The following is a 12,580-nucleotide window of genomic DNA, read 5'->3' as shown; positions in this document are numbered from 1 at the left end:
TTTATAACTTTGTTTGGCATAAAAGTTTTACAACCAGGCACCCCCTCCCGACGACCTCTCTTCTTTCCGTCTCTTCCTCTTCCGCCGCCCCCCCCCCCCGCGCTCCCCCCCAGCCATTCCTACCAGCTTTGAGTCTTTGCAGAAAGCAACTTTTATTTTTTCGCTCGGAGAGATCGGAGGAGAAAGGCTTCCTCGCAGGCCGGGGATTGCAGGGAAAAGCCACTTTAATGACCCCCAGGCTAATTGCGGGGGAACTCTCCGTCTGGCTGCCAACACACACGCGCGCGCGCGCGCACGCACGTACGCACGCACCCAGCAAGCCAACCTGTTTCCTGCTGCTGCTGCTAGGAATCCCGCCTGAACTTACTGGACGCTGTTTAGGAGGCGGTCTTGGTGGGGAGACTAGTGAGAAAGGTGAGGGGGTGGAGGCGAGCTCGGAGTCGGCTCCTGGGAGGACCCACAGCTGCCTTTAGGTCGGCTGGAGGGCAGGAAATGTCTCCTCCCGATTTTCTTATCGTGGCTGTAATTTGTTTGCTAACTGCAAGCTTGCCTTCAACACCACTGGCGGGGTGGAATAAATTCGTCCGGGGTGGGTGCAAGAAGATGCCGGTGGGCTTCGGTGAATGTATTTGCGCCTGCTGGGTTCGGGATCCCAGATCTGTGGCGGGAGAGCCGGAGCGCCGCAGTTGAGGAACTTGACTGCGCGAGCAGCCTTGGGCTCCCCAGGACGAGTCCTTATTCGGGAGCATCGTGTAAACCACGCCACCCTTCGGGGAGCAGTCCCGCACAGATCCACAAGATACGCGCCTGGGGCAACGCTTCCGAGCTGACTGCCCGCAGAGTTTCTGTTTAAGCTCGGGAACTTGGCCAACCTGGACCCGCAGAAGCCCGAGGAACCGAGACAGTGGCTTTGGCAAGTGGACTTGAAGCTCGCCTCGTCTTCGCTTGGCTGTGGACTCCGGAAGGGGGGAGGCGGGGGCCGACTTGGTTGATTAGTTTTCAAGTGAACTTTTGCGGGAGGCACCTCTGAGTGGCCAGGAAGAAAACGAGCCCTCTCTTTCTATGTAAATAAAATCCCCTCTTATTCCCACTTTGCTAGAGGAACCTGAGGTTGGTGAAACTTGTAGATCAGCCCCTTTCACAACAATTAAATGTGCCATTATTTTTGCCTCTTGCTTTCATTTTTTTACACATCTGACAGGCGCAAAACCTTTTGACAGAAGAGAGACAGACTCATTGAATGAATGAATGATAGATGATAGATAGATAGATAGATTGATAGATAGATAGATAGATAGATTCGTGTGCAATTGATGACTGACATTGATCTGAACAAACGAAAACGGCTTCATTTTCCAGCTTAGATAATATTTCTGGACAAATCTGAACTTTCTCTGAGCGTGCAGGGAAGCCAGGCACAGCTTTAATCTTATTAGAAGAGAGCTAACCCGTCCTCCCTCAAGATGGCGACTCATTAAGGCCCTTTTTATACGCTTTTAATAAAGGTGGATCATGTATGGATGGTCAACATATGTTGGACTTAAGCACTGCTTCTCTGCTTTTGATAACTCACAAATCATACCATGAAATCACAAGAATGCAGCTTGAAGCCCAGGAAGGTCTTGGAATCTTTGCTACAGCAAATGAAAATGGATCACGGTTGAATTGAAGCTGCTCAAAAGGTTTCTATGGTTTGTTTTGTTTAGAGTTTTGTTTGTTTTAGAAAAAATAAACAGTAAATGTTCTTTATAGAGTAGAAGAAGAAAAGGAAGGAAGGAAGGAAGGAAGGAAGGAAGGAAGGAAGGAAGGAAGGAAGGAAGGAAGGGGGAAGAGAGTTTTTTCCCCAAGATTTTTAATATAAATCTTAAGACTTGGTCCAAATGATCTTTGCAATAATTGGATCTGCAAGTGTCAATTAAATTTTCCACACAAAAAATATTTCAATTTAAAATCTCAAAAGGGGCAGATGGCAGCCAGGTCTAACAGTGTACTTACACAATATCCAACTCTCCACCGCCTATGCTGAGATCCACTTGGTTGAATGGAACCCACCACTTACTACCGCTGATCTTTAGAATATAGGGAGGCAGAAGGAAGAATGTAAACACGTAGCTAAGTCTGGTTTTATGTGAACAACAGTCTCTCATGTTAGGGGAAAGTATCATTAGTTTGAGAACAATGGGAAAGGATGGAAAAAATAGGAAAGGAGAAGAGAATATGTATTTTGAAGTAAATCCATTTTTACGCATTGTCTTACAGTATACCAACAATCAAGGGCGGTTGGAAAAGAGGTCCCTCCTCTTCTATAATTCATAGTAATCGTTTGGTTCTTCCTTCCAAAATAAACAAATCTTATATATTTTATCACTTTTAATTCTGTGTGTCAGCTTCCTTCCTTCCTTCCTTCCTTCCTTCCTTCCTTCCTTCCTTCCTTCCTTCCTTCCTTCCTTCCTTCTTTCTTTTCTTTTCTTTTCTTTTCTTTTCTTTTCTTTTCTTTTCTTTTCTTTTCTTTTCTGGCACAGTCATTTCGCTTTTCATCAGAAGAGATTCGGCACTTATGGAAATATCATTTTAAGGGGAACAGGAAAAATATATCTCCCTCTCTATATTTTCACTTATTAGATAATTTAAAATTTTTGAGCATTACTCCTTAACTTCTTAAAATGCTGATACCAATAACATTAGTATGCTAATTAGGCAAAGTGCTTTGCATTTCTATGATATGAAAGCATTAAAAAAGGATCCTTTTCTGTCCCCAGATTAAAGTCATGCTTAACTTCCAAAGTGAAAATGGAATTATATCATATAGCAAATGAGATATATGTTTTTCATTTTTCATCCTAAGACAGACCACGGGCTGCATTGTTCCCCGCCTGCCTCAGTTGGTCTATTTAATTGAAGAATTTGACACTGCATGAATATTTTTGTGTGCATAGCTGCATATATGCAGATATTTATCTATAGACAGACATAAACAGTGTGTGATAAACGTAATGTGATCAGGACCGTGAATACTGTAGGAGGAAATTATTCATGCCAACTTTAATTTCTGAGCTCAAACACAAAGGGAGAATACCTGTGTGTGTGTGTGTGTGTTCATTCTATGTTGGGGGTAGGAATAACTAGACCACCATTTTTCAATACCACCTCAAGGCATATAATATCATTCCATAATTCTTCGACTTAAGTTACACCAAAAGAAGGGAAACAGTATAAGAGGGACTGTAAAGTTTGATAGATTTCTTGTGGTGATAGTTTACACTTTCTAAGCCAACTTCTAAAGGCTTGGGTTTTATTTTTGCATCATTGTTATTGTACTCTCATGTACTTTGCCATAAATCAGAATATTTATTTCCTTCACAACACGGGGTATAATAGCAGGCAGAAATACAAATTTAAGATAATCATTAAAATGTTCCTACCAAATACTTCTGAGAAATGAAAATGAATGCTTATCATAAAAAATGCTAAGGGGGGAAGTTGGTTAAGCATGCGGTGGGCATAAGAGGCACTTTGCAACATAACTCTTGATTAAATAATTGGGGGGGGAAGGGAATAGGTAAAATATTATGAGAAGTTTGAAGTGGGTGTTTTTGCATGAGTTACGAAACACATGCACACACACTTATATATAATTTTAAGGGAAATATGCAGCTCTAGGCATGGCTGTGCCAGTGTGGCTGCGTGTGTGTGTGTGTGTGTGTGTGTCTGTGTGTGTGTTTGCAGTCCACTCCTTCCTTGCAGCCGCGTGCCCTGCGTCTTTGGGGCAGAAGTCTGTTCCAAGGGAAGCAAAGGGGAACTGGTTTCGAGACCCCTTTTTGGGAGTCAGCTGAACTGTCTGCCTTTGGCATTCACAGAAAGGGCAATCAGACACAGCAGACAATAGGAGCCCGTCTGCAGTTTGCTCCATATACTCAGAAAGGCAGAAAACTGGCAGGGCGCACTTTATTCTGCTTCTTTGACTTTTTTTAAATTAATCACTTCCTGGCTTTTACTTCAGTCAGATAATTCCAAATAACTACCAGGCCGAAGATAAATGCATTAATGAATCCAAATCCACTCACAAGCCAACATCAATACTACTTATGTGTAATCCGGCTGACCCTTGGTCAGACCACAACCCCAATCTTTCTTCTGTGGTTTTTATTTTATTGCTATTTTTTTACCTACTACACACTACATGTTTTATTTCTAAAGAAATGTAAAAACCCAGATCGAGATGTTAGGATCTTTTTCTGCATGTAGACTTTCTCTCCATTTAAGTTTTAATAGCAATTGTTGGTATTTATTTTCCGCAATTAGAGTAAGGCATTTTCCCAATGGGGGTTCTACTTAAGCTGATGAATTTTATTTCTTTTTCCATTAAGACCCACGTTTATCATACTTCTAATTATTTTTAGCTTTAAGTAATATTCGGTCTTCTGTATGCACTCTCTTGCATCGGTTTACAGCAAGATCTCCATATAATGTATATGTTTATATGCACCTACACAAACATATTCTGAATTGAAGCTAAGAAGTACATTTCGATATTTTAAATGAATCTGATGTTTTTGCCATTCCATTATCCATTATGATCATCTGTTTGTGGAAAGCTTAGACCGTCGACCCAATTTACACTGAAATCTCTTCAATGTGTTTTTATAGATAGATTCAGAGAAACAAATAATTTTTTTTTTAATGAAGCAACCAGAATAGCAAAAAGACAATCAATATATAATTTCTATCAACATTCAAAACCCTTCTGTCTTGTCTTCAAGTATATTCAGTCTGATGAAAAGTCCTCAATGCTATATATGTGAAAAAGATCTGAAAAAATAAAATTATTTGACAGGCTTTATCTCCATGCAGTTTGTGCCTTCTTCTTCCTACTTCCCACTAAGGGAGAAAGGATAGAATGCAACACAGACAAGAATCCACAGTGAAAAATATGGATATAGAAGATTTTGAAATGTATTGTTATTTCATTTTCATCTAAACAGGCTAATGTTGTTCTCACCAAAAATGCACACATGAAGGGATCTAGAGCTTTGGAGCCAAAAATGATTGAGTTAGCTACATAATCTGCAAAAATAAAGGGGGGGGGGCAAGAGAAAGGGACAAAGCTGTGTAATGACAAACTGTATTGGTCTTTAATTTCTTCACCTATAAATGAAGAAGCATTGGTTCCCATGCTAAAATTTTATTCTTTGCTTATAAATATTATGTGGAATTTTCGTTGGGTATCATAAAACAGAACGATTTCTATCAAACTGTTTTGAAAGGACCTATGCAGATAACACAAATAGAGGCTATAAAGTCACAAATAGTTTTCCAAAGGAAGCAAACAATGTTTAAAGTGTGGGAGAGCTCTTAGCATGTTGTATTTTGAATTGGGGGGGGGGAGGGTGTGTGTGTGTGAAGGAGGGCTTGAGACAAATAGAATTATGTGGTTTAAGACTTCCTTGGCCTAAGATATTAAAACTTCTCACCCTTGAAGATTGGGGGGGGGGGGGGAGGTTGAAGGTGGGGGCCCAGCCTGCAAGTCTTTTCAAAGCAACAGCCAAATTGAATTGTAAAACCAGGTCATAGAAAACTTGTTTTTAAAGCTTGGATGGCTTTAGGCAGCAACAGTGTATTTAAAATCTATAAATATATATTTAACCAAAGCTGGTTAAGTTCCACATTTCCACATCCCTCAAACACTCCTTTTGAGTAAAATGTTCTCACTCTTCATTTATCTGTTGTTGAAGAGACATTCAATCCACCCCTTGAAAATGACTCTGAACCCTCTAAAGGTTTCAAATCCTTTGTAATGATCTTGAGGTTCCTTCCATTGACTGAATCCTGTTCATGCAGTCATTATTGTAAGTATGATCGTGATTTGCCTCTTTATCAAAATTTTAGTTAGATAGCATGTATTTCTTAATATAGTCATTCACACCCACTCACACACAAAACACACAGATGCACACCCATAAACAGGATTGTCAGTTTGGGATTGTAACATGTTAGTCAATTTAATATACACTAAAGAACAATATGACTTAATTGCAAGCGGATTTAGAAAATGTCCAATAAAGGGAACAGTCACAAGGAAAACATCTTGTTCAACATATCTTAATCTATGAAATACCATTTATTATTTTGAGACCATTAAGTTCAAAGGGAGACAGGGAGGCGGCAGAGAGAGGGAAAGCATAACAAGTAAATGAACCTAGAACAGGAAAATTAACTAAAGGAAATAAACACATTTAAAAAAAAAATCTTAGTGTGCAATCAGTGAAAATAAGATCAAATGAAAGTGTGCTTAAGCAGACTCTTTCTGTTAAATAAAAGATTCTTCAAACATCCCACAATTTGATACTTTATTTGATTGTGATAATTTCCTGAAAGAAGTAGATGCCCAAATCCACAGAATCTTATAGAAAAGAATGCTGGTTTTGTTTTGTTGATGTACATTAACAGTTTATTTACAAACCTGTGCATATTTTTAGTTTTCTGAATAAGTGTAAATAGGGCTGATGCTTAATTTAAAATAATGACAGTTTTTTTTATTCAGAAATTGAGGAGGAGGGTTTCTTTCTTTCTTTCTTTCTTTCTTTCTTTCTTTCTTTCTTTCTTTCTTTCTTTCTTTCTTTCTTTCTTTCTTTCTTAGTGCTAGAAAGAAGGACCCATGAGGATGGAACTCTTAAAATAAAAGGCAAGAAAATGCCTTTTGAATGAACTCTGAAACAACTCAAAAGTCAATGACTATGTTGATTCTCAAATGGAAATCCCCGTGTGACTTAACATGAATGCTTCATATTTGTTTGACTCCAGGCACAGGACGAGGACGAGGATATTCTAAAGACTTTGGGGAAGTAGACTCAGTGTCCCACGATTAACGATGAATCCACAAGGCACTGAAGAAATCACAAGGTTGCTGAAGAAACACTTTCCGTGCATTTCAAGTTTAGTTGGGAAGAGGTAGGAGTTCGGGAAGAATTCGAAGGTTCCAAAAGTTCATTTAGTGTTTTGTTTTTTTTTCCTTCCAATGTGTGTGTTTGTAAAATTTATTTATTTAAGATAAAGGTGGGAAGATAGAAAGATGACGGAAAGACAGAAAGTTAGGACCATCTGCTGACCACTTAATTTGAATTTGACTTTGCTTCGATTTACGCCTCCGCTTCCTTTATTTCCCCCCACTCCGAGGTAGACACGCGTTCGTTCATTGGTAAACAAACTCGAGGAAAAGCGTGTCGCTCTCCTTTGTTCAACGTGAAGGTCCCGGGTTCCCTACCTTCCAGAAGCGGATAGATGTCGCTGTTGCTCCACGCAGGTTTTCTCCTCTCGCAACAACTTGACCCCGGTGATGTCACCGGCGTCTGAATCATCAAGGCCATTTTCAATCCTCATTGGCCTAGCCGTCACGTGGTTGGGACCAATGCGTGGATAATTATGGTGCTGATATTTTTTTCCCTAAAAAAAAGATGTCAGCCCCTGGCTGTAGTATTCCTCTTTAAAATCCCTCTCTGAAAATGTCATGTCCCAACAATGTGACTCCCAACTCGTTTTTGATGGACTCGTTGCCCAGTACCTGCCGGGGAGAGAATTATTCCTCTAGCCAAGGAATGTACATGCAGCCCGCGAACGACTTCAGCTGTGGAGTGATGAGGAACTGTGGGATCATCCCGGCTCTTTCCAAAAGAGACGAGGTGAACCACGCCGGCGGGCTGTCCCTCAGCACCTACCCTCCCTACCTGTCTCAGCTCGACGCCTGGTGTGACCCCAAAAGTACTTACCGAGTCGAGCAACCTGTTGCCAGGCAGCTGCCCTCCTGCTCCTTCCCGACCACTGTCAAGGAAGAAAATGCTTGTTGCATGTACAATGCCGAGAAGAGGGCGAAAAGCGCCCCCGAGGCCACCCTCTACCCCGGGCAGATGCCTGAAGCTTGCCTCGCTGACCAGGAGGTCCCCCTGCCCAGCTACTACCGCGCCACCCCGGGCTATTCCTCCCTGGAGAACGCGCCCAGCGGCGGCAGCCCCAGCGCCTTCGAGGCCACTTTTGAACCCAGGGCGGGTCTCAGCCAGCCGAGCGAGCGCCGGGAGCAGCCCCCGGGCCCGCCGCCGCCGCCGCCGCCCGCCGCGCAGCAGCCCCAGCCGCCGCCCGAGCGGCCACCCCCTCCGCCACCGCCGCCACCCGCCTCCCTCGCCCAGCCGGGAGCCCCGGGGAGCTTCCCCGAGAGCGCCAAGCCGGACCCCAGCCCGGCCGGCGGCGTCAAGACGGAGCAGAGTCTCCCCGTGGCCACGCTCAGCCCGTCGCAGACGGAGCACGGCGGGCAGAAGGGCGCCGAGAGCACCAGTGACAATTCCGACCACGAGGCAAAAGGTAAGGCGAGGGGCTCTTCCGCGGGCTTCCCAGGAGGGGAGCCCCGGGGGAGCGGGCGGCGGTTCCGGCCGGGGCTGTTGGCGTGGTCGTGACTGTTTCTGTGGTGGTCGTGGCGGCGGCGGCGGCGGCGGCGGCGGCCGTGATTATGATTACGCGCACGGTTCGCGAGGCAGCGCCAGCCTCGGGGGCTCCGCTCAGACTCCATCAACTTTTCTCTCTGGACCTGTGGCGTTAGTTTTTTGCCTCGCTCGGGAGCAGCCGGCCACGAGCCGCGGCCAGGGCGAAACGGCCGCGCTGACAGCGAGAATGCTCAACGTAACAGTAACAGCAGCCCCCTCAGGTCGCGTGGAAAAGAAGGCGCCGCAGCCTGGCTCAGGCATCCTGGCCAGAAGTGAAAGCTCCTGGCTGGCGGGCGGTTTTCGTGGGGGCAGCAGCTGGGGCTGACGGGGAAGGGGCAGGCGACGTGGTCTGGTTACGTTGGCGAAGTTGACTTTTGTCTCAGGCAGGATCCCAAGAGGTTCCGGCGCTGAGCGAGCCCCTTCGGAGGGGCGAGGGAGTGGTTCAAGGAGCGGCTGCAACTTCTCGTGCGCGCTCTCTGGAGTTGCTCTCCCCCTGCTCCCCTCTCCTCTCCTCTCCTCTCCTCTCCCCAGCCCTGCAAGCAGGCGCTAAAGTTCTTTGGGATGTCGTGTGGTGGTCGCCCTGAGTAGGGCTTCACCGGCGCGGGCTGGGCTGCGGGCTGGGGGCGAAGGTGGCGGGAGGGGAGGGGAGGAGAGGTGTGCTGGGAACGGTTTGCCAAACACTTCAGGCTGGACTTGATTGTTGAGCTCCATTATCAAAGCTGCATGCCCCCTGAATCACCGAGGTTGCGGCTTCAAGGGTCTTGTTTGCGCAGAAACGAAGCCCTCTCCCACCCACCCACCCCTCCTCCATTTGCGTGTGTGTAGGAACCTCTGCTTGAAGTTGAGGTGTTCTAGGGAAGAGCAGCTCGTCGAGGGATGAAGAAGGGGCTTTCACGAAAGATGCTTAAAATTATTCTGCAGGCGAAGCCTAGGGAAGCCAATGGACGGGAGGGTGGGAGAGGGCTTAAATATGTATTATTATTTATTGTTATTTATTAAATTTGTATGCCACCCTTACTCCCAGTGAGGGAAGAGAAGAGATGGAGTGGGGGGAGAGGAAGCATTAAATGAGTGTTTTGTTTTCTGCAAAAGAGAACTTTATGCAGAGAGTTCCCCCACCCCCACCCCCAAAAAAACTACTGGGAATAGACACATATGAAGAGAATGGCGCTCACTACTTTGGTGTGTACGACTCCATAGCCTCACATAGCCCAGCCTGGAATTGGGGAAAAAGCTTAGAAAGCAAGCAAAGAGAGACGTGGATGTGGCTTATATGGAGCCCTATAGAAGTGCGTGTACATTTTCTAAGCATACATATTTGTGCTAGTATGCATGATCTCATCAATACCTTCTTCATACGTAGGTTGCCTGAGTTCCACCAATACAGGCATTTCATCCTATTTCTCATCTGATCTCGCGTACATGTATGTGTGTCTGCGTATGTACATGTGTGCATGAGTATGAATGTGTACACATATGTACAGTCTATATCTGAATATCTACATCTGTCTATGTCTCCACCCACATCTTTATATATATATACATATAGATAGAGCTAAAATATGATTTTAAAATGGCCTAAAACGGATTTTCCAATCCTTTTCCGCGCAACCAAGAATAGATGATATTATCCACCAATAAAATAGGAAAATATACAATGTCAAGGTTATGAAAATCTCTAAAAATCTATCTGCACAAAACGCTTTCTCGCTTACACTTTCTCAAGCGTTCTCAATTCATAGAAGTAAAATGAGCAAAAAGAATAAAATACAATTGGCTTTTGGGATCTGGGAAGAAAGAGAGAGGGGAAGAAAGAAAACCACCTCATGGTCGCTTTTAATCTCAACGGTCAGTTCTAACGAAGAATTTGAAATGTCCCGCCTAGGTTTTTCCAAAGTTCTATTTAATGTTCTTCCTTGAGGAAGAAGAGATGTATTTGCTGGAAATCCAACACTGTTACGCATTATGCCAGCAGGGGGATGGATTTGGATTATTATTATAATTATGATAATTATTATTACCCTTCCACCTTCTCTTTGTTGTATATGATGTCTTCCTCTCTGTTTCTGTTACATCAAACACGCCCTATGCAAGGTGTGGAAAGGGAGTTTAAGGTTTGGGGGAAAGGCAGGTCCTTAGAAGGAACTTGCAGGGTTCAATGGCAGGAGGCTGGAGGAAAGGCATTTCCATGCAGGCGAATCGAGGGTCAGTTCTGAAGCAGCTTGCGGAGACTCCTAGAGTTTGGGCAAGAATTCGGACCCTGGGACAGGAAGAATCCGGTATGCGAGGAAAGGCTCCAGGCTTGCTCTCACCTTAAAAGGAGGAGGGTTGATTACCTCTGCCAGAAATCTTCGCAGGTCCAAATTCAAATCTGGGGAGGGGTTTATGAATTTGCAGGCGCGCCTGAAGTGAATAGTTGGAATTGTGCATGCCTGTGTGAAAAAGGGACATCTGGAAAAAGTCGGGGTGTGTATATGTGTGTGTGTGTGTGTGTACAGGCGGATAGGTGGATTTATCATTTTTAATGTGCAAACTAATCTTGGTCGGTTTGTTTTTGTTTTTAAAAGTAATATCGAAACTTTGCCTTCACTCATAATAAAACTATATACTTCACAGAGCTTTCACATCAAAGGAAAATGGAGTCTGGACTATTGGGAACGGAGGGAGGGGGAAGAGAGAGAGCCACCATAGACAGGCAAAATATTTCTCTCTCCCCACCCCTCCATCTCCCACCCCATCTTGTTTTGCTTTTGACTAGTTTTGGATATGAAGTGGTAGTTTCAGAGCAGAGTCTGAGCCGAGAGCTTTGTGGCATGCAAGCAGCAACTAATTGGGGCAATGATTAAACCCCTGGAATTATTTTATATTATATATTTTATATATATATATATATATATATATATATATGTATATATATATATATATATATATATATAAAATATATATCAAGAGAGAGAGAGAGAGAGAGTATATATATATTGAAGCCTGGATGGAATTTTGTAACTGTAAGAGTCCTACTGACAGATCTGACATTCCCCCCCACCAAAAAAACCCCAGTCTGTCCCCGAGGAAAGTCTTCTTTACGCTTCCCGTACCCGTTACGTGTAGTAGGCGTAGGGTGTGTTTTTAAAAAATCCAGTTAAGAGCTGGCATGGTATAACTTACGTCCAGGTGAATATTGTTAAGATAAGACTTCAGTCCCACCTTTCTGAGAGCCCTTGGCCGCTGTTATCTTTCAGAGTGCTTAATTAGACTGTTTAAAATCGCTAAATGCTAAGTAAGAAGGAGCTGGAGGTAAGGACGCCATTTATTTTTAGCAGAGAGATTCTATTAGCAAAAGAAGCTGCAGGAAAAGTAGTCTTGACTCTAGGAAGCTCTCTTTGCTATTCCAATAGATACTTATATAATAATATTATTTTTAACAGAGGATATAAAGGCAGAAAACACTACAGGAAATTGGCTGACAGCAAAGAGCGGAAGAAAGAAAAGATGTCCTTACACTAAGCATCAGACGTTGGAACTGGAGAAGGAATTCTTATTCAATATGTACTTGACCCGTGAGCGCCGCCTGGAGATTAGCAAGAGTATTAATCTAACAGACAGACAAGTCAAAATCTGGTTTCAGAACCGCAGGATGAAACTCAAGAAAATGAACAGAGAGAATCGAATTCGCGAACTGACTTCCAATTTTAATTTCACTTGAAAGTGTTCAGAGGAGGAAGGGATGGGCTGTATGGGGAGAATCATTGCAAATCTTGTGCAGTGTATTATTATTATTATTATTATTATTATTATTATTATTATTATTTTCCCCCTGGATATAACTGCAAGGCACATAGGAGGGAGGATGGGAGAGAAAAAAAAAAGACCTCAGGCTAGTGTTAAGTTCTATAATTGGGGTATTTACAGTTTATAGAGCAAAGGTGCATTCATTGGTATGAGCATGCGAATATATATATTGCATCAGTGTTTCTATATGTAAAATAAAGAATCAGGTGGTTGCTTACTAGCTTTTCAAACAGCTTCTAAGATGTTTTAAGTTATTCAGGAGCAGCACAAGAAAAGGGAAGGGTGTGTTGGGGGAGGAAGACTGAAGGATCTGTATCTATGCC

General features: G+C 43.6%; 1 protein-coding gene across 2 annotated transcripts; it reads left to right on the top strand.

The window, feature by feature from the left end:
- The first annotated feature begins 7,499 nt into the window (after positions 1-7,499).
- Positions 7,500-12,171, top strand: HOXC10 (homeobox C10). Of its 2 annotated transcripts, XM_088138525.1 has the most exons (3): positions 7,500-8,073; positions 8,173-8,349; positions 11,894-12,171. In XM_088138525.1, exons 1-3 carry the CDS (start codon positions 7,500-7,502, stop codon positions 12,169-12,171), a joined length of 1,029 nt encoding a protein of 342 aa, XP_087994651.1. The 2 variants fall into 2 exon arrangements, with proteins under 2 accessions (XP_087994651.1, XP_087994650.1); XM_088138524.1 differs by having other exon boundaries at positions 7,500-8,349.
- The last annotated feature ends 409 nt before the right edge of the window (positions 12,172-12,580 follow it).

The sequence above is a fragment of the Python bivittatus genome, unplaced genomic scaffold (genome assembly GCF_059951505.1).
Source record: "Python bivittatus isolate LINGU-HERP-01145 unplaced genomic scaffold, Pbiv_v1 ctg000220_np1212, whole genome shotgun sequence".
In the NCBI taxonomy this organism is placed as follows: domain Eukaryota; kingdom Metazoa; phylum Chordata; class Lepidosauria; order Squamata; family Pythonidae; genus Python; species Python bivittatus.
The sequence above is the reverse complement of the archived record's forward strand: the minus strand, read 5'-3'. Positions and strand labels throughout refer to the sequence as shown.